The sequence below is a fragment of the Macrobrachium nipponense genome, chromosome 13 (genome assembly GCF_015104395.2).
Source record: "Macrobrachium nipponense isolate FS-2020 chromosome 13, ASM1510439v2, whole genome shotgun sequence".
Taxonomy (NCBI): Eukaryota; Metazoa; Arthropoda; class Malacostraca; order Decapoda; family Palaemonidae; genus Macrobrachium; species Macrobrachium nipponense.
The window spans coordinates 77,269,277-77,290,399 of NC_087206.1; the positions used below are offsets into that span (position 1 = coordinate 77,269,277).

The following is a 21,123-nucleotide window of genomic DNA, read 5'->3' on the forward strand; positions in this document are numbered from 1 at the left end:
TCGAACATGATAAAGACACTAGTACTAAAACTACAAAGGAAAGCTGTAGGTGTCCACATTTAGAGCTGGTTTTAATGTTTTTATATACAGATTCTGCCAATCTAACATCATTTTCAAATATGCCTCTAAATATGGTATCAAAATCTTTAACATTTACATTAATATCGCAGCTCTCATGGCAGTGAGTTAAAGGCTTAGAGCCAACGGTCTTCTAGTTCTACAACTTACCCCCCTTATGATCGTGGAATTTGAAACACAGGGTTTTAATAGATGAGCCAACAAACACTAGATGGCACTGAGGACATTCATATTTGTGTATGATTTCCGATTCATAAGAAGGTGGCCATTTATGGTGAACAAAATGCTTAATTTTGTAGTTGTTGCAGAATATTACTTAAGGTTTGGCTCATGGAAAATATTTGCTAAAAACTGATTACGATTTTTTCTTTAAAAAATTCTTGTCTTTTGTCGTTCAAGAATGGCATCTTGAAATAGACAGGCATCTTTTTTTGGACCAAATGGCTTTGGAAGTTGTGTGTAGATTCTGTTTAAAAAGACTGGATTTGTTCAAGAACACATTATCAGTAAAACCATTATCATTAAAAAAATCTTCAAGAACAACAGTTTTTTTATGGAATAATTCCATGCTTACCGGTAAAGTCTTAAAGCTCGAAAAAACAGTGTTAAAAACATTAAGAACAACAGTTCTTTATGAAATAATTCATATGTATACTGGTAAAATCTCAAAGCTCGAAATAACAGTGTTAAAAATATTAAGTTTAAAAGACTTATAATAAGCACAAAGAAAATTCACCCCATTGACTTTAAGCCCAAATTACAAAGACGTTAAGTGGGGTGATACCTTTTTGATACTTGAAAGCGAGCACCAAGCCAACTTGTTTCTTAACTACATAAATGCAAAGCATAATAAGACAAAGTTCACTATTGAATTTAAGCAAAACAGCCAGTTAACTTTTTTAGATCTACTAATTTCTCGACAAAGTACTGATTTTGATATCACGGTCTATAGGAAACCAACATTTACTGGTCTAGGGGTGAATTTTCTCAGTGCTTGTTATAAGACTTTTAAACTTAATATTTTAACACTGTTCTTTTTAAACTTTTAGACTTACCAGTACATGAATTATTTTACAAAGAACTGTTGTTCCTTAAGTTTTTTTTCATGATAATGGTTTTACCAATAAGTTGTTCTTTAACAAATTAAGCATTTTTAAACAGAATGTACACAAAACCTCTAACCTAAGGTCCTAAAAATATGCCTTTCTATTTCAAGATAACATTCTTGAACAACAAAATGCACGAATTTTTCAAGAAAAATGTATTCACTTTTTAGCAAATATTTCCCACAAACCAAACTTTCAGTAATATTCTACAACTACATAATTAAGAATTTTGTTAACCAAAAAGAAAAAAATGCCACCTTCTTATGAATCGGGAATCATATACAAATATGAATGATCTCAGTGCCATCTAGTGTACGTTGGCTTATTTATTAAAACAATGTATTTCAGATTCCATGACCAGAAGGGGGTGAGTTGTAGAACTGGGAGGTGGTTGGCTAAGCCTTTATACTCAGCCTTAAGGGATCATTGCCACGAGATCTGCAATATTAATGTACATAAATGTTGGATTTTTTAATATCACATTTGGAGGTATAGTTGAAAATAATGTTAGATTAGCACAATCTTCATATATAAGAAAATTAAAAACCTGCTCTGAATGTGGACATGTCCAGCTTCCATTTGAAGTTTGAATACTAGTTTTTATCATCAAACCCGCTGGTATATTCATGGTCACACCCAATTTTCTTGTAATAATATATACTCATAAAATGAAGTTCATGAAACTAGTAAGTTCACCTTATATCTCAGAGTCACAGCCAACCTTGGCCGAACTCTTCATGATATTTTGATCTCGGGCAACCGAAAAGTGCTGACTCACTCCATCTTTAAGCAATAGCTGACATTTGAACAACTCGAGGCTCAGCCCCTGGAAATCATGCAACGTTGGAATAACAACGTTTCTCACTCGAAAATTAATAGCAACTCACCTAACCAACTTTCTGAAGCAAACGATCACACTATTGGAAGTTTTGAAAACTGCTCTAAGTGGCATAAAGACTTTTGAGGAGTAACAAAAAATTTCCACGATCTTATCTTAAAACGTACTTATATTATACAATTGACTATATCATAAGATATCTAGGTTATTCTTAACAAGAACTCCTTAAAAAATGAGAGAGAGAATTATGGTTACAAAACTGGCGTTACAATATCTAGGTTACTAATGCCAGAGAGAGAGAGAGAGAGAGAGAGAGAGAGAGAGAGAGAGAGAGAGAGAGAGAGAGAGAGAGAGAGAGAGAGAACCTGACATGGGTAAATCAAATGAAGTTGAAACGAAAAAGATTTTCACATTTCCCCTCCCATGAAAAGATGCCTCTGTCATTCCCATATGTGTTCCATTCCCTGCACTAATGCTCATAAATATTTCATCTCTGCTTAACTATAACTTATAATTGTGGCTTTTCAGTTGTGTCGAGGACTATGAAGTATTGACTAATGTAGTTCTTTTTCCTTAAAGCCAGCCCCTCAGTGAGCCGATGTAGTACTGTTGACGAATTCATAAAGATATTCCAATGCATTAGTCTACTGCTTCAATATTCCTTACACCTAAGCAAGTACGTATGCATGTGCACATAAACATGACTGCACCATATGGTGTACGGAAAAATACTGTAGTACTTACATACACTGCAATAACCTAAGTCTAATTCAGAGAAAATAAACATAAACACACTCTAAATTAATCTTTATCTGATTTTACAAGTACATGAATACAAAATATGAAGTATTTATGATAAAACAAAGTTTTATGAATACTTACCTGGCAGTTATATATATATATATACTATAGCTATAGTCTCTATCGGTCCGGCAGATTTTTCAAAACTCGCGGCAACCGCCGAGTGGTAGGTGTTCGGTTAGGTGGTACTTGGAATCATTCCCATTTTCTATTCCTCAGATCATCTCTTGCCCGACCTGTCTCTTGAGGGGAGGTGGGTGGGTCTTAAAATATATATATAACTGCCAGGTAAGTATTCATAAAAACTTTGTTTTACCATAAATACTTCATTTTTATGAATAGGACTTACCTGGCAGTTATTATAGTATATATAGCTGATTCACAAATTTTGGAGGTGGTGAAAGACAGCCAACATCGTTGGGAAACAACTAAAAGTTGTAGGCAATAACCTTGATTCCTTACCTGCTAAGGTAGCTGACTTCAAAGGTTCCTGCCTCTTGAGTCGCTTTCCCTTAGGAGCGTCAGCCAGGATGAGACCTGTTATGCTGAAACAACTCACTAGAGTCTGTCAAACGGGGCGAGACCAACAACGTGACTAGACTTCTGCACTACCTATCTCCCTTTCAATTCTCTGCAACCTTACTCAACTCAACCACCTAACCTTGCAGACTTGATATCTTACCTACTAGCTAGACTGAGAGTGCTGTTCCAACCAGACAATTCCTCAGACAACCATAAAAACACAAACTCCAAATTAAGGTAAATACTAAAGTTAAGGTTGAGGGGGAGGTAGTAACTCCTTTACCCAATAACGAAGACGTAGCTACGGTATGGGCCCCAAAGTGTAAACACTTCTCGTAATCGACTCTTACCTCCTCTGAGGTAATGAGAAGCGAATACAGAGTTGCTTCTCCAAAATGTCGAGTCCATTATTTGTCTAAGTGACATGTTTTTCTGATATGTCAATGACATTGAAATAGCCCTAACCTCGTGGCCCTTCACTTTTAGATGCCGAAGGTTCTCCTCCTCACATAGAGGAGCAGATTCTTCATGGGGGTCTCCCTCAAGAAGAATGACAATGCATTCTTCGAGAGGGGCCTATGAGAATCCTTAACACAACACCATAAAGCACTGGAAGGTCCTCTTAAATTCTTAGTAGGTACGTGCCAAATATGCTCTGAGGGCTCTCACTGGGCAGAGGAGTCTCTCCTCCTCTTGACCCACTAAACTTGCGAGGTTAGGAACCTCAAAAGTTCTCGGCCAGGGTTTGGATGGGTTCTCATTCTTAGCGAGGAAGTCGAGCCTTAAAGAACATACTGCACCGTCTTGATTGAAGCCTACCTGCTTCTCCATCGCCTGTGAATCTCGCTGACCCTTTTTGCTGTGGCTTAGAGCCATCAGGAATAAAGTTTTCTTCGTCAAATCTCTTAAGGGTTCGCTTTGCGAGATGGGTTCGAACTTCCTGCCGCATAAGAACTTTAAAAACCACATCAAATTCCAAGCTGGAGGTCTTACTGTGTGCTAAGTCGTTTCAAACGACTTCAAGAGATCCTTCAAGTCTGTATCTTTGATTGAATAAATCCATGCCTCTATGCCTAAAAAACGGCCGAAAGCATGCTTCTGTATCCTTTTATGGTGGACACGGCCAGCTTAGATTCCTGCCTGAGGAAACAGGAGAAAATCAGCAATCTGACTCACAGAGGTAGAGGTTGAGGACACGTTGTGTCGTTTACACCAAGATCTAAAGACCTCCCACTTCGATTGGTAGACTCTCTGAGAAGATACCCTCCTCGCTCTTGCGATCGCTCTCGCAGCTTGCGCTGAAAAGCCTCTCGCTCTGGCAAGCTTCTCGATAGTCTGAATGCAGTCGGTTGTAGAGCGAGGGGGTTTTGATGATACCTCTCGAATGGGGCTGTTTGAGATGCTTTGGACTTGGAGGAAGGCTTCTTGAAAAAGTACACTAGCATCTCCACTACCTCTGTGAACCACTCTCTTGCTGGCCAGAATGGAGCTATCAGGGTCATTCTCCCTGTCTCGAGAAGAGTGAACTTCTTGATGACAAGGTTGATGATCTTGAACGGAGGGAACGCATAAGTGTCCATCCCCGTCCAGTCCATCAAGAAGGCGTCTACTGCTATTGCTTCCCTGTCCGGGACCAGGGAGCAGTAGTTGGGGATTCTCTTGTTCAGGTTGGAGGCGAAGAGATCTATCGAAGGCATCCCCCATTATTTCCACAGCTCCTGGCAAACTTGAAGATTGAGGGTCCATTCTGTGGGAAGAACTTGCCCTTTCCTGCTGAGCATGTCTGCTCTTACATTCTTCTGTCCCTGCACAAATCTTGTTAAAAGATTTACTCCATTCTCCTTTGCCCACAGAAGGAGTTCTCTTGCTGTCTCGTACAGGGACAGAGAATGAGTTCCTCCTTGCTTTTTTATGTAAGCCAGGGCCGTGGTGTTGTCCGAGTTGACCTCCACTACTCTCCCCGAGATAGCATCTCTGAAGGCTTTCAACTCTAATAGAACGGCCATCAACTCTTTCCTGTTGATGTGCCATTCTTTCTGTTGAGCTTTCCAAGAGCCCGAGACTTCCCTGCTCCCCAGTGTTGCTCCCCAACCTGACTCCGAAGCGTCTGAGAACAACACTAGGTTTGGGTTCTTCTTGTACAGGGAGATTCCTTCCCCCAACTTCGCAGGATCCAGCCACCAACTCAGCTGTTCTTTGATGTCTGCTGGAATGGGAAAGGAAAAGGAGTCCTCCTGATTCTTCCTGTCAGACTCTTGAAAGGAAGTGTTGCAGAGGTCTGAGATGCAACCTTCCGAGCGAGACAAACTGCTCGAGCGAGGAGAGGGTGCCCAGCAAACTTATCCAATCCCTCGCCAAGCACTTCTCTCTCCCCAGGATTAGTTGCACTTTCTCGAAGCACTTGTGTTGCCTCTCTTGGGAGGGAAAAGCCCGAAAAAGAAGTGAGTCCAGAACTATCCCAAAATAAAGAATCGTCTGACTCGGCTCAATCTGGAGGGACTTTTCCTTGTTGATGATCAGACCCAGTTCCTGGGTCATCAGAAACGTCTTGCGCAAGTCCTCCAGACACTTGCTCTTCGATTGTGACCTTATCAACCAGTCGTTCAGGTATAGGGATACTCTTATCCCTTCTTGATGAAGCCATCCAGCCACATTTGACATTACTCTGGTGAAGACTTGAGGAGCTGTGCTGAGGCCGAAACAAAGGGCTCTGAACTGGAAGCACCTGTTCAGAACTACGAACCTTAGGAATTTCCTTGAAGTCGGGTGGATGGGGATATGAAAGTAGGCGCCTTGTAAGTCGAGAGACACCATCCAGTCCCCTGGACGGACTGCTGCCAGCACCGACTGAGTCGTCTCCATAGTAAACTTGGTCTTCTCTACAAAGACGTTCAGTGCGCTGACATCTAAAACGGGTCTCCATCCACCCGAGGTCTTGGGTACTAGAAACAGTCGATTGTAGAACCCTGGGGATTCTAGTTCCAGTACAGGTTCTATGGCTCCCTTTTCCAGCATCTGGTCTACTAGATCTAGGAGCGCCTCTTGTTTCACAGCGTTCAAGTATTGAGCCACCAAGGCTCTTGGGGTTCTTGAAAGTGGTGGCTTTTTCAAGAAAGGGATCTTGTAACCCTCCCTGATGACTGAGAGGGACCAGGCGTCCGCCCCCCTTTTTTTCCAGGCCTGCCAAAAGTATGACAGCCTTGGTCCTACTGCTATCTGGAGGACTTGTGTTTCACTTCCTAGAGCGGGGTCTAAACGTTCTCCTGCTCGCTCTACCGCCTGTCTCTTGTCTTCTTCCCCTGAAGTCCGTCCTGGTAGGAGCTGTACCTCGAAAGGGCTGCATAACCTTCTTCTCCTCCTTCTTTGCAGATGATTGGCCTACCGGTAGACCCTTCCTTACGGAGCGAGTCAGAAGATCTCGAGTGGCCTTTTGCGTAAGGGAATGTGTAATATCTCTAACCAGCGACTGAGGAAACAGATATTCCGAGAGAGGGGCGTAAAGGAGTTCTGCCTTCTGTGCGATCGTAACCCCTTTTGTCGCAAAGGAGCATAGCTGAGCCCTCTTCTTCAAAACCCCCGCCGTAAACAGGGAAGCCATCTCGTTTGCTCCATCCCTAAGAGCCTTATCCATACAGGCCATAATACTGTTTAAGTCCTCCATTCCTGTGGCTTGTATGGGTTCTGCTTTCCTGGCCAAAGCACCAAGAGCCCAGTCCAAGAAGCTGAATACTTCGAAAGACCGAAATATTCCTTTGATGAGGTGGTCTAGTTCCGTCATGGACCACATCACCTTAGCGGTATTAAGGGCGTGTCTCCTGGAAGGATCTACAATCCCGGAGAAGTCCCCCTAGGAGGAGGCAGGTACTCCCAGGCCAAGAGCTTCTCCAGTTTCGTACCACATTCCCGCCTTAGACGCAAGCTTAGCTGGAGGAAAAGAGAAGGTGGTCTTCACTGCTTGCCTTCGTTCTTTCAGCCAATCTTCGATCCTTATCATCGTCTTCTTTGCTGAAATCGACAGCTTCATCTTGATGAAGGCTGACTGCTTCTGCGATTTTTTTCTTATAAACTGCAACTGGGGAGAACGGGGAGCAGCTGGTTTCAACTCCTCTCCATACAGCTCAAGGAGGGAGCGAGAGAGAACCTTATAATCCGCCGCCGCATTAGCAGGTTTTATCCTCATCTTCTTCCGAAATTTCTTCCAAGTCCAGATTTCCTTCTAACTCCTTATCCCTTTGGGTTGAAGGAACTAAGTCGGAAGTTCCTTGTTGCTCTAAGTAGCTGTGAGCACATTCACTACTCTCCCTGATGCGCACCTGCGTCAGGAGAAACTTTCCGATTGTCGGATGTACCCTGGCGTTGTGAAAAGGAAGCGTCCTTATTTCGGGAGGCAAAAGCGTCCTGGAGCCGAGAGACGGGTAAATCCTGAGCTCGATCACTTGCCGCGTCCTTGTATCGAGCGCTAGATGAGTCTCAATGTCGGGAGCTGGATGCGTCCTTCCGTCGAGAGCTGGATGCGTCTTTTCGCCGAGACACGCATGCGTCCTGACGCCGCGGGCTGTGTGCGTCCTGGCATCGAGAACTAGATGCGTCCTGCCGCCGAGAGCTGGTTGCGTCCTGACATCCAGATCTGGATGCGTCCTGTCCGCGAGCGCTGTATGCGTCCTTTCGTCCAACTTTAGCATCGTCCTGTCTGGCGAAGGTCTGTCGGGAACGAGAGCTGAAGTTTTCCCGGTGCGGAGCTTTGAAGGTGTCGTCGTGTCGAATGAAAAAGTCCGCATCTCAGCGAGAGGAAGAAAATTCCTTAAGTCTAGAGGAAGGAGAGGTGAGGCGACGAGAGCTTGACTTATCGTGGCGTCGAGTCGGGAGAAGCAGACTGCACAGAGCCAGAAACTTCACGGTGTCGAGAGAGAGAAGGTTCTGTGGGAGAAGAGTGCCGTAACCTCCTTACATCACACGAACAGTGCTGTACATAATCCTGAAAGGGAGAGGAACTCCGTTCCTTCTTACGCACTGCAGAACCTTCTGCAGGAGCTTCCTCCCTTGATCTCTTCACTGGCAGATTGTCATCTTTACGTCTGCCCGACTGGGGGGGAGGGCGGCTAAAAGCTTTCACCCCCAGTCGGGCGGCTAAAAGCTTTCACCCCCAGTCGGGCGGCTAAAAGCTTTCACTAGCGAAGTCAGCTGTTCCTGCATGACAGTCATGAAAGATCTCGCTACCGCTGCTAGGTCTATCGGTTCAGAAGGAGACAGGTGTCGAGTTATGCTGGAAGCAGGAGAAGGCTCTCTTGAAAGTTCTCCGTAAGCCGAAGGGAGAGGAGATCTCTCCTCCCTCCATGCGTCCTGCAGAGAATTATCCTCTCTAGGTTTCGCCCTTTTCGCAGGCGAGGCGTTCCAGTCTTCGTCTGAAGGGAACGGTTCCGGGCTACTCCATCTGCTTGAAAGAGGAGAGCGATAACGAGTCTGGTCAGCTTGTTGCCTCCAACTTCTCTTAATCGGCCTCGACTCCTCATACTGCCATCTGCGTCGTGGAGAGGGGCTCGGAGAAGACACTACCACTTCCGACACGCCTTTTCCATGGCAGTCATAAGCAGCCTGGGAAGACGCAACAGGACTGCTTGAGGCGACGACTGACCGAGGATCAGTTCCTCTCACCACCTTGCAGTCATCGACGTACCTTCTCCCTTGGTCCTGGGAGCTTGGTAGAGGTCTAGACCTAGGGGCATGACAGGAACGATCAGTCGCCACCTCCACTGCACTTTCACAAGCACTATCACTCATATCACCTACACTCTTACCTTCCTTCAAGGCTGCAAGTTGATCCTTAAGGTTCTTCATCTCAGCCGCCATCTTGATGTACTGAGGGTCATCCAATGTAGCTACAGGTCCTGTCTCAGGCGCAGGAGCTACTACCTCAGGAGCAGGTTCTACTACTACAGGGGTCGAGGGATTAAAAAGGTCTACACTAGCATCACTCCCAGACCTAGATTTAGATTTAGAAGCCCTCCTTACTTTATCTAACTCCAATCTACGCACATAGAGTTTCATTTCCAACCATTGCTTCTCATCCAAAACCTCGCATTCCTTACATCTTTTATCTAAAGCACATTCAAATCCCCTACACCCCAAACAAACAGTGTGAGGATCAACCGAAGCTTTCGGCAATCTCACCTTACACTCCTCATTCACACACTCGAAACTGTTTCTGAGACATCGTAAATCAAAGAACAATCAAAAGAATAATAAAAAAAAAAACAAGCCACAAAAGCCATTGCCAATCCACAGAATACGTCACCAATTATCAACAGAAAAAACAGCAACACAAGGAAGCGAGCGAAAAACCCGACGGCGGACTAGCAACGATGTTGTCAGTCCAACCGGCAGAGATGATCTGAGGAATAGAAAATGGGAATAATTCCAAGTACCACCCTGTAAGGGCTGTTAACCACCTAACCGAACACCTACCACTCGGCGGTTGCCGCGAGTTTTGAAAAATCTGCCGGACCGATAGAGACTATAGCTATAAATATATAACTACCAGGTAAGCACTATTCATAAAATAAACCTTTTTAAGACAAAAAGCTCAAATTATGAATTTTTTAAAGTACTAAAAAGGCTGTACTTACCTCAACTCTCTCTCGTAGGAGTTTAAGGTTAACTTCCATCTCACTCTTAACACTCTTGAATTCGGTGAGGTTAGGTGTCTATAAAAAAAATAAATAAATAAATAAATAAAAATTAATAAACTCTGCTCATAAAAAAAAAATATCACCACTTCACAATGAATACTCTGGAACCCAAGGTGACATCACAGAAAAAGAGTTCGTGAAGGTTGAAATTTGCAATTCAATAACCAATTGTTTTGATTCACCTTTTTAGAAGCCAAAGATTATGTTTTTAAAACAATCCACAAGGTTTCTTTATAAGTTTTGAATATCTGATCAAATGTTTACTTAGTGAAATAATAATGAAAAAAAAATTGAGAGGTTTAATTTTTTCTGATTAAATAAATAACACACTAATATTTTTAGTACATAAATGAAATATCTAATATCCCTAACATGAAAAACTACAGTATCAGTTCTAACAAAAGACTGAAAACGGCAACCAGTAGTTTTGAAGGAGAAAACAGACAACTGGTAGTTTTCAAGAAATGGAATGACAAAAACTTGCTGATAACAGTAAGACATTACATAACTAAACTTATATAAAAAATTATTTTACCTCAGGCACAAGACAACTTCTATGTAAGGTTTACATTTATATAACTTTTAGCATTATTTTATACATTTATTTCATCACATAAATTAATGGACACGCATTTTACTTCAGTGTACAAAAGGAACACAGATACTGTAAACAGAAAATATAAACATATACTACTACATAAAACAAAATTTACAATAATCTCTAATCTCTACATTTTCATTGTATATTAGATAAAACCTAACACAGCTAGAGAGTACACATTTTCTAAACATGCTGACTTTTTGCAAATCCACATTAGTGTGCAATGCAGACTAAAATACTTACAGGAGATGCTACATCCAAGAAGTTGTGGCCTTCATGTTTTTTACTTCGCTGGCAGGTTGTACATACATACTGTGGATGAGAAAGTAAACAAATTAAACCAATTTAAATGACTCAGTTTTGTCCATTGCAACCTAATAAAACTACTTAAGACATGTCCTGTTTCCAATTTACTTTTTAAATGTGCAAAATTTCAGGCCGAAAGAGATAGAAAGACCAGTGACAATGAACACCGTTGGGAATAAAGAAATTATGCAAATATACATATTGAGACTAATTATTATATTATCAGAATGCAATACATGAATAATCAAATCGCTGAACTTGCAATGCAGGAGAAAATGCCGTCATATGAAGAAAAAATTAGCTCTTGTATCTTACTTCTTCCAATATTGAAAATAACTAAGAGACAGTATAGGTTTCATTTTGTCATGATTTTTTTTATATGGTAACAAAACTGCACCAGAACTGTGTGCATGAACCTCCTGCCACTACTAGATATAAAATACATACTTTTCCAGTAAATAAACTGGTATATATAACTTACCGTCTCAGAACCTTCATCTGAACAAGATAAGCAAAGCATAGTCGCCAGATTTTGAGAATGGTCTAAACAATATGGCAGCAAGTAAAAACATGCAGCTACAGGGACAATCAAGGCCTCAGGCTTATGCTTTCTTAGTGCCCATGGAGCATGAATCTGTAAAAAAAAAAACAAGTATACTTTTTGTACCCATATATATTGGGATATTACTCCAGTAAACAATATCAATTCATTAAAAGTAAAATACCATATATGAAAGGAAAGGAATATTGGTCACTATTGTGGTGACATCACACTGCTGTTAAGTCACTTATGTACTACCTTATGAATTAGAACATTACTAATTTTCCTGACCCCTCCCCAAGATTAGCTAAAACCAGTGAATACTTGGAACCCCTATAAAAATGCTAAGAATTGCCTATTTTCTTAGTTCAAGCTCAAGAAAAACCCACCAAAAATGCTTATACCTGGTTTTTTAATAGTTTTATTACAAAAAGTGCATTTAATTATGAAATTGATATGAAAATACAGTAATTTGTAGATATTTCTCATAGAAAAATACTATGAATACATGCATTTCCTGCAAATAACAGGTAGATATGGTCCACAGAGAAGTCCGCAAATCTTGAGAAAGCGAATAAGGGGGTTTACTGTATTCAATTTAGGCCAAAGTCCGAGCGGTGGGACATAAGAGATCATTCAGCGCTGAAAGGAAAATTGAGAGTAAAACCTCATAGCTGCACTATGAAACAATTGGTAGAAGAGGGTTGAAAGTAAAATGGAAAAAAAGAATACGAATGGAGGTACAGTAAAAGGAATGAAATTTGTTGAACATAGGGGCCAATGGGACACTACACTGCAAAAAGCATCAAGTAATGCCTACAGTGCACTGTGAGGTGCACTGACAGCACTACCTTTGTACAGGATTTAATATTAATAGAAAAATCACTGCCTATTGTGCCATGAAAACACCCACTGCAACAAAAGTCAGTAAAATGTACATTAGTGACCCACCATAACACTGATCAAATGCTAAAACTACACAACAAAAATATGTGGTAAGATGCTAAAACAATCTACAAAATACAATCTACTTAGGAGTCAAGCAATTTGGTTTTAAGTAAGAAGGCACTATCCACCAGGCCATCAATTACATTCTTGAGCAGCACCTAAAAAGGTTTTTTCAAATAGTAACATACATAACTCAAGACATAGCTCTTGATAGATACTATCTTATATCAAAAAAGATTTTAAAGATATGAATGTCTTGTTCATCCAAAAAGCACATCTAAAAGTTGTCATTAAACCAGGCTTTGTCTTTAATACATAATTTTGTAGTCTACCAAGTTTGACTGAAATCCATTCAGTCTCAGTAAGAGGTTGTTGCAATCACAGGCATCATGAAAAGACTGACATAAGGACTTTTGGACAATCACGCTTCAAGTCCTTCACCTCACTACCTTTACAGCAAGTTTGATTAACCCTTTAACGCCGACTGGACGTATTTTACGTCGACATTTTTTGTCTCTCGGGTGCCGACTGGACGTATTTTACATCAACATACAAAAGTTTTTTTTTAAAATTCACGGAAAAATACTTATAGGCCTACCAGCCAAAAACTTTTGAATCACGCGCCTTGGGGGATGCTGGGAGTTCATGGTTCAAGGTGTTGTTTTTGTTTACAATCGTTGCGCAAGCGCGAATTTCTTTCTTGCCGCACTAAAAAGTATAGGTGACACATCTCAGAAATTATTTGTCACTTTGACATAATTTTTGTACCATTTTAAATTAGCCGTAACATGATATTGTTAAACTACAATAAAGTTTGTACATACTTACCTGGCAGATATATACTTAGCTATAGTCTCCGACGTTCCCGACAGAATTTCAAATCTCGCGGCACACGCGACAGGTAGGTCAGGTGGTCTACCTTACCCGCCGCTGGGTGGCGGATGTACGAACCACTCCCGTAAGCTTGTCAGATTTTTCTCTTCCACCTGTCTCCTCGAGGGGAGGCTGGGTGGGCCATTAATCGTATATATCTGCCAGGTAAGTATGTACAAAACTTTATTGTAGTTTAACAATATCATTCTTTGTACATGAACTTCCCTGACAGATATATACTTAGCTGATTGGCACCCTTGGTGGAGGGTAAGAGACAGCTCAATAATACAGGTAAGACGGGAAACAACTAATGTTGTAGGATATAAAAACCTTGGTTCTCACCTTTTCAGGATGAAGACTTCATAGATAACTATCTCTGAGTCTGCATTGCCTGGAGAGCTACAGCTAGGACGTGACCTGATGCTGAAAGACTCTCGGATCTACCACTGGGATATGTGATACCCCTATTGTGGTAGAATCCAAGTCGGATGCTGTTAGAGGGACCTTGTCCGCTTACCTAACGATCCTTACCACTACCTCTGCAAGGAGCCAAAACCCACCAGACCACCTAACCAAAATACAAGGGTTAATATTACGACAAAAAGAGGTGCCTCCTGCAACCTCTTTCAGACAACCAAAAAACAACAATATAAAATATAGGGTAACATATAAAAAATTTACACAGGATAAGTTTCAGCTCCCTGCCCCAGCACCGAATCCGCCGATACGAAAGGACCCAAGGCGAAGCATTTATCATATGTGATTTTTACATCACGTAGGTAGTGGTTTGCGAAAACCGACCGTTGGCATCTCCAAAAAGTCGCCTCCATCAAGTTCCGCACAGACATATTTTTTCTGAATGCAAGCGAAGTTGCGATGGCTCTCCCCCTCGTGAGCTTTCACTTTCAGTAGTCTAAAATGTTCTTCCTTACAGGCAACATGTGCCTCTGTAATAAGGCTTCTCAGAAAAAAGGAAAGAGCATTCTTCGACATGGGCCGAGTGGGGTCCTTTACGGAGCACCAAAGCACATCTTGATTAGCCTTAAGTTGTTCCTTCCTCTTAAGGAAATACTTCATAATTCTCATAGGGCAAAAGAGTTCTTTCAGGCTCTTCCCCTACTAGAAAAGATAAACTACGAACTTCAAAGCTCCTGGGCCAAGGGCGTGATGGGTTTTCATTCTTTGCAAGGAAACTTGGAAGAAACGAACACACCATAGAATCTTCCTTAAACCCTACAGTGCCCTCAATTAGCTTGGAGCTCACTCACTCTCTTAGCTGTAGCTGAGGGCCAAAAGGAAGATAGCCTTCTTCGTCAGATCCTTGAAAGAGGCTAAGCCAGGAGGTTCGAATCTAGACGATCCAAGGAATTGTAGAACTACGTCTAGATTCCAGTTCGGTACTATATGAGGACGCTTACGGTTTCAAATGATCTAATAAGATCATGCAGGTCCTTATCATCGGATATATTTAAAGCCTCTATGCCGAAATACCGCAGCCAACATACTGCGGTATCCCTTAAGAATATTGACGACAACCAGATGACATTCTTCTTTGAGGAAAATAAGGAAATCCGCAATTTGGGTCACAGAGGTACTGGAAGAGGAAATGTTCTTCCTCTTGCACCAACGTCTGAAGACATCCCACTTTGACTGGTATACACGCAAGGTGGAAGGTCTCCTCCTCTTGCGATTGCTTTAGCAGCTGTTGCTGAAAAGCCTTTCGCTCTGACCAAACTTTGGACAGTCTGAAGCCAGTCAGACTGAGAGCGAGGAGGATTTTTGTGGTACCTGTCGAAGTGGGGTTGTCTGAGTAGATCGCTCCTTAGCGGAGCGATCTTGGAAGGTCCACCAACCATTCCAGTACCTCTGTGAACCATTCTGGGTGGCCGGCCAAAAGGGAGCGATTAAGGTCATTCGCGTTAATCGGACTCTACGAACTCTTGATGGTTAGCCCCAGGATCTGAAGGTGGGAAACGCGTCAGACGTCGAGTCCGTTCCAGTCTAGAAGAAGAGATCTTATTGCTACTGCCTCTGGATCCGATATCGGAGAGCAGTAAGGATCCAGCCTCTTGTTCTTTGACGTGGCAAAGAGGTCTATGTGTGGCCTGCCCCATAACTTCCACAGGCTCTGGCATACATCCAGATGAAGGGTCCACTCTGTGGGAAGGACCTGATCTTTCCTGCTGAGGAGATCTGCTCTTACATTCCTTCTCCCGCACGAACCTGGTGAGAAGCTTGATTCCTCTTTCTTCTGCCCACAGAAGAAGGTCTCTTGCTGTCTCGTACAGGAGAAGGAATGCGGTCCCCCCCTGTTTCCTGATATATGCCAGAGCTGTAGTGTTGTCCGCATTGACCTGCACTACCGATCTTCTGACTTTGGGCTCGAAAGCCTTCAGAGCCAACCACACAGCCATCAACTCCTTTCTGTTGATGTGCCAGGCTACCTGGTCCCCCACCCAGGTACCTGACACTTCGCTGGTTCCCAGAGTTGCACCCCACCCCATGTCCGACGCTCGGAGAACAACACCAGGTTGGGGGTCTGTGATTGAAGAGACGTCCCTTCGCAAAGAGGTTGGGATCTGTCCACCATAAGAGATGTTTCTTGATGTCCTGGGATAACGACAGGGAGAACGTCAAATCCTGAGAACGACGACTCCAATTCCGATGAAGAAAGAATTGGAGCGGTCTCAGGTGCAACCTTCCTAGGGAAACAAATTGCTCCAGAGAGGAGAGCTTCCCCAGCAGACTCATCCACTCCCTCACTGTGCATACTTCTTTCCCTAAGAAGGTTGTTACTCTCTCGAATCCTCGGGCTATCCTTTCCTCGAGGAAAAGCCCGAAAACTCAGAGAGTTCATCTGTATCCCGAGATACACACACTCTTGCTCGGGAATTAGTGATGACTTCTTTGACATTGACGAGAAGTCCCAACGCCTTCGTCAATCTAAAAGTTACTTGTAAGTCCTTCAAACAACGATCTTCTGAATTGGCCCTTATTAGCCAATCGTCGAGGTACATGGATATCCTCACCCCTTTCAAATGAAGCCATTGAGCCAACATTCCTCAAAATCCCGTGAACACTTGAGGGGGCACCGTCGAGAGGCCGAAACACAGAGCCCTGAACTGAAAAATTTTCCCCCCCATCATGAATCTGAGAAACTCCTCGAGGAAGGATGGATCGGTACGTGGAAGTAAGCGTCCTGTAAATCCCAAGGAAACCATCCAGTCCCTGGACGAAGTGCTGCCAGCACTGATGAAGGCGTTTCCATCGTGAACTTCTTCTTTTCTACGAAGAAGTTCAGGGCGCTTACATCCAACACCGGTCTCCATCCCCCTGAGGACTTCGGAACTAGGAAAAGGCGGTTGTAGAAGCCCGATGAATGATGGTCTGTCACTAGTTCGATAGAACCCCCTTCTCCAGCATCTGATCTACTGCTAGATGGAGAGCTTGATTCATGATGGGGTCTCTGTACCTGCCGTCAGTTCCCTTGGGATGGTCGTCAAGGGAGGTCTTTCGACGAAAGGGATGAGGTAACCTCTCCTCAAAATAGAAAGGGTCCAAGGATCCGCCCCTTTTTGGGCCCAGACTTCCGCAAACTCTAAGAGTCTGGCGCCCACCGTTGTTTGAAGGACTTGCAAGTTATTTGGGGGCTTTAACAGACTTGGCGAAAGTCTTACCCCTTCTTGAAGGTCTACGACCTCTAAAACGTAGAGGTTCTTGATGAAGATGCCCCTCGAAAGGGTTCTCGAACACTTGGCCTTTTTCCTTCTTAGCCTTGGTAGGGAAGGAAGGGCGAGGTTTTCTTGCCGACTGTGCCAAAAGGTCCTGGGTGGCTTTGGCCGAAAGTGACCTCGAAATGTCCTGCACTCGATGTTTCGGGAACAACTGAGTAGACAGAGGAGCAAACAGCAAAGAAGAACACCTCTGAGCATGGGAGACCGACTTCGTTTAAGAAGGAACAATAAACCGACCTCTTCTTCACGATCACGGCCCCATAAAGGGAGGCGATTTCACTCGCTCCGTCTCTTACCGACTTGTCCATACAAGACAAAACACACATAAGATCTTCTGGCGAAATTGACTCTGGCACTTCAATTTCTTGGCTAGGACTCCCAACGACCAATCTTCTTCTTCTTCCCAGCTTTTTCCCATTTTTATATGGGGTCGCCGTTTCGGATGAGCCGTTTCCATCTATTTCTATCTTGCGCTTCTGCCTCATCAATTCCCTTCTCATGTAAAATCTCCTCTCACACAGTCCTTCCATCTCTTTCTTGGTCTCCCTCTCTTTCTTCTTCCTTGCACCTCCACTCCCATAGTATGTCTCCCAGCGTGGTCCTCATCTCTCCTCAACAGGTGTCCATACCATCTCAGCCTCCCATCCTGCACTTTCTTTGATACTTCCACCACCTTAGTTGACACCCCCCTTATGTAGTCATTTTCTGATCCTATCACTCTTGTTACCCAGACATCACCTAAGCATTCTCATTTCTGCCACATCCATCTTCTTCTGCTCTGCTTTTCTCATGCTTGCTGTTTCCGTACCATACAGCATTGCTGTTCTTACCACCGTCTTGTGAAAAATTTTCCTTTTAACCTAAGCGGCACTCTTTTTGTCACAAAGAACTCCCGAGGCCGCTCTCCAGTTGTTCCAGCCTGCCTGTACCCGATGTTTTACTATTCTTCTTCCATACTTCCTCCAGCGTTAACAAAAGATCCCAAATACTTAAAAACTTATCAACTCTCCTTATTTGCTCTCCACCAAGCTGAATACGTTTCTCTATCATCCCCTCAGTGGTGGTACACATATATTCTGTCTTGGATCTACTTATTCTCATTCCTCTGTCCTCCAGTACTTGTCTCCATCTTTCCAATTTCACTTCCAGATCTTCCCTGCTCTCTGCACACAGAACAATATCATCCGCATACAATATGTTCCATGGTACTGTCTACCCTTACTTCCTCTATTTAACATCCATCACTATGTTAAAGATAAATGGGCTCAGAGCCGACCCCTGGTGTAATCCTACTCTCACCTCAAAACCTTCTGTCTCCCCAACACTGCTCCTCACTCTGGTAAATACATTCCGGTACATCTCTTGTATCAATCGCACATACTTCTCTGGCACCATCTTCTCCCTCAGGCTCCTCCATACCTCTTGTCTCGGACTCTGTCATAAGCCTTTTCAAGGTCAATGAATACCATATGTAGGTCCCTTGTTTGTCTTTCCCCGAATTTCTCCCATTATTGCCTCAGACAAAATATACATCTGTTGTTCCCCTTCCCTTCATAAATCCCATCTGCTCTTTACCTATTTGTACTTCTTCTCTCAGTCTAGCATCTATCATCCTTTCCAGTATCTTCAAAGTGGTGGGACATCAATTTAATGCCCCTATAATTACCACACTCTTGGACATCGCCTTCCTTTAAAAATTGGGATCAATATACTCCCACGCCACTCATTTGGTATCTTTTCCTGTGTTCAAGGATCTTTATCATAAGATCGTACAGTATATCCACTCCTTCATCTCCTAATGCTTTCATGCCTCCACCGGGATCATGTCTGTCCGGTTGCCTTCCCATTCTTCATCTTCTTCAGTGCATTTAGTACCTCTTGCCTAGAAAACCTCATTACAACGACCAATCAAGGAAGTTAAATACTTCTAGCACTCTAAACATACCTTTGAGCAAATGATCCATTCATTCATTGCCCAAGTCGTCTTAGCAGAGTTAAGGGCAGTTCTCCTTGTCGATCTACCAGCGCCGAAAATCCGAATCAGCCGAAGCGGTAGACCCAATCCTAAGGGCTCTCCTGTTTCGTACAGAAACCAGCGCGTCCTGATAACTTCGAAGGAGGAAAAGCGAACATCGTTTTCCCCGCTTCTTCTTTGGAAGCCATCCAGGAACCAAAACTCCTCAGTGCCTTCCTTCCATTGAAAGAGTTGGCTTCATCCTACACAAGAACTCTTCGCTGTCTTCGCCGTTGAAAAAAGTGAGTGAGGAGAAGGAGGAGCCGTAGGAGTAAGGGAATCCCCAAAAACTTGTAAAAGTAGCTCTGTAAGCTTCTTGTAAGAAGAGACAGCAGCAGAAGTGTTCGGTTCCTCATCCGAAACTTCTAGGACGTCTTGTCGAGGCGAGCGCGGAACGATCCTTAGGTGACGAAGGGATCCTAGCAGGAGTTTTGAGCGAGAGTTGGAGAACGCCCTCTCTTAGAAGAGTTCACATCCACTGGAGACGATGAGAAGATCTGGGATGTCTACGATAAGACTCCCTCTTCGAGGTATCCGGAATCTCAGCCGAAGGAGAGTAGGGCTCCTACTCCGAGAATCCTCGGAAATATCCACAGGGCGCTTACGAGGAGGCGAGCGCCTACTATACTCTATGCGCCTATACCTGAGGCGAGCGTCTGCCAGGAGAAGAGCGCCTATCGAGAGCAGAGCGCTTGCGCGGCTCTCCATACCTGTCCAGTTGCGTACGATCAACGGAAGTTCGACTGAAGGCGAAATGCGCCTACTAGGAGAAGGCTGCTTGCGAGACTCTTGACGTCTAACAAGAGGGTAACATTCAGGAGAAGGGCGCTTCAAAAACTAACGAGCGCCTACTTGGAGAAGGGCGCTTCCGTGGGATTCCTGGTGCCTACCAAGAGACAAACGGTCAGGAGAAGTGCGCCTAGAAGCGGGAGAGCGCCTACACGGAGAAGGGCGCTTGAAAGACTCTTGTTGTCTGCCCCTAGGATAATAATCAGGAGTATGACGCCTTAAAAGAGACGAGCGCCTACTAGGAGATCTATGTGCAGTAGGTTCTTGGCGCCTACCTTGCGGGGAGAGGCTAACAGTAGGCCGTCTATCATGCACAGGACTCCTACCAGACTCTAGATGCCTGTCAGGAGAGAAGTCACGATCCGACACTCGAGGAGAGTGACATCTGGAAGAAGAACGCCTACTTGTAGAAGGGCGCTTCTAGAATCTTGAGGCTGCTGAGGAGAAGTCTCACGCGAGGGAGTTGAAGAAAAATCGCGTGATGAGCAGGTGCAGTGCGCTTACCGGAAGCGGGAATCCAATCTGGAGAAAAAACTTTCTTTCTCCATAGAGCGTCCTACCGATGTTTGGCGCTTGAAATCGAAAGAGAGCCAGGCGAGCGAGGGCGCTCACGCGAGCACCACCTTCATACGAAACCTCCATATGAAGGAAGAACGATCCTCTGAAGAGCGGCGCCTAGATCTCTTGATCGGAAGAGAAACGTCCTTCTTCCTACGTGAATCTAACTGCTAGAGAGTCTGCTAGCGCCGTGATCTGAGCTTGAAGTCCCGCGAGTACTCTCGTAGGAGAATCTTCTTGTTCTTCCTCGGAAGCAGGCGCCGAGCGCGGAGCGCGAGAAGAAGAACGATCACAGGATTTCTTGGGTTTCTTCGCCTCCACCGACGATTCTTCCGGAAAAAAGCTCCGGACTAGAAGCCAAAGGACTGCAGGGAAGCCTTCCAAGCCCTCTTCAACCGGGCGCGACGCATCTGGGGAGTTCCAACCTCTCTTCGAGAGGGAGACGACGAAGAGGAGAAGCATTGGCGTAGGAGCTCCTTCTTGTAGCGATCCGAGGCAGCCCTGGGAGCGTACTTCAGGATTTGCCGAGGGACGCCTGACCGGTGGGGGCTCTCCCTACTAGCCCTCCTGCGGCTTTCGACTTTCCTCCTCCACTGGAACTGGGAGTCTGAAGAGGTCCTAGGCCTAGAGGCACTAAGGAGCCGGTCAGACGCACCCTCCACAACACTGGGGACACTGCACTGATCTACAACTCTCCTTACCTTCCAACTGACGAATCTTCTGATCCA

The 21,123-nt window shown here is 44.0% G+C and overlaps 1 protein-coding gene across 1 annotated transcript in view; it reads right to left on the reverse strand.

The window, feature by feature from the left end:
• LOC135225869 (uncharacterized) overlaps nt 1-21,123 on the reverse strand; it is a 209,271-nt gene that overhangs the window by 177,625 nt on the left and 10,523 nt on the right. The window contains exons 2-4 of the mRNA XM_064265418.1: nt 11,420-11,572; nt 10,876-10,944; nt 9,969-10,046 (exon numbers count right to left, since the gene is read on the reverse strand). Coding sequence (XP_064121488.1) covers nt 9,969-10,046; nt 10,876-10,944; nt 11,420-11,458 — 186 coding nt within the window. The 5' untranslated portion in view covers nt 11,459-11,572. The remainder of the gene's footprint in view (nt 1-9,968; nt 10,047-10,875; nt 10,945-11,419; nt 11,573-21,123) is intronic.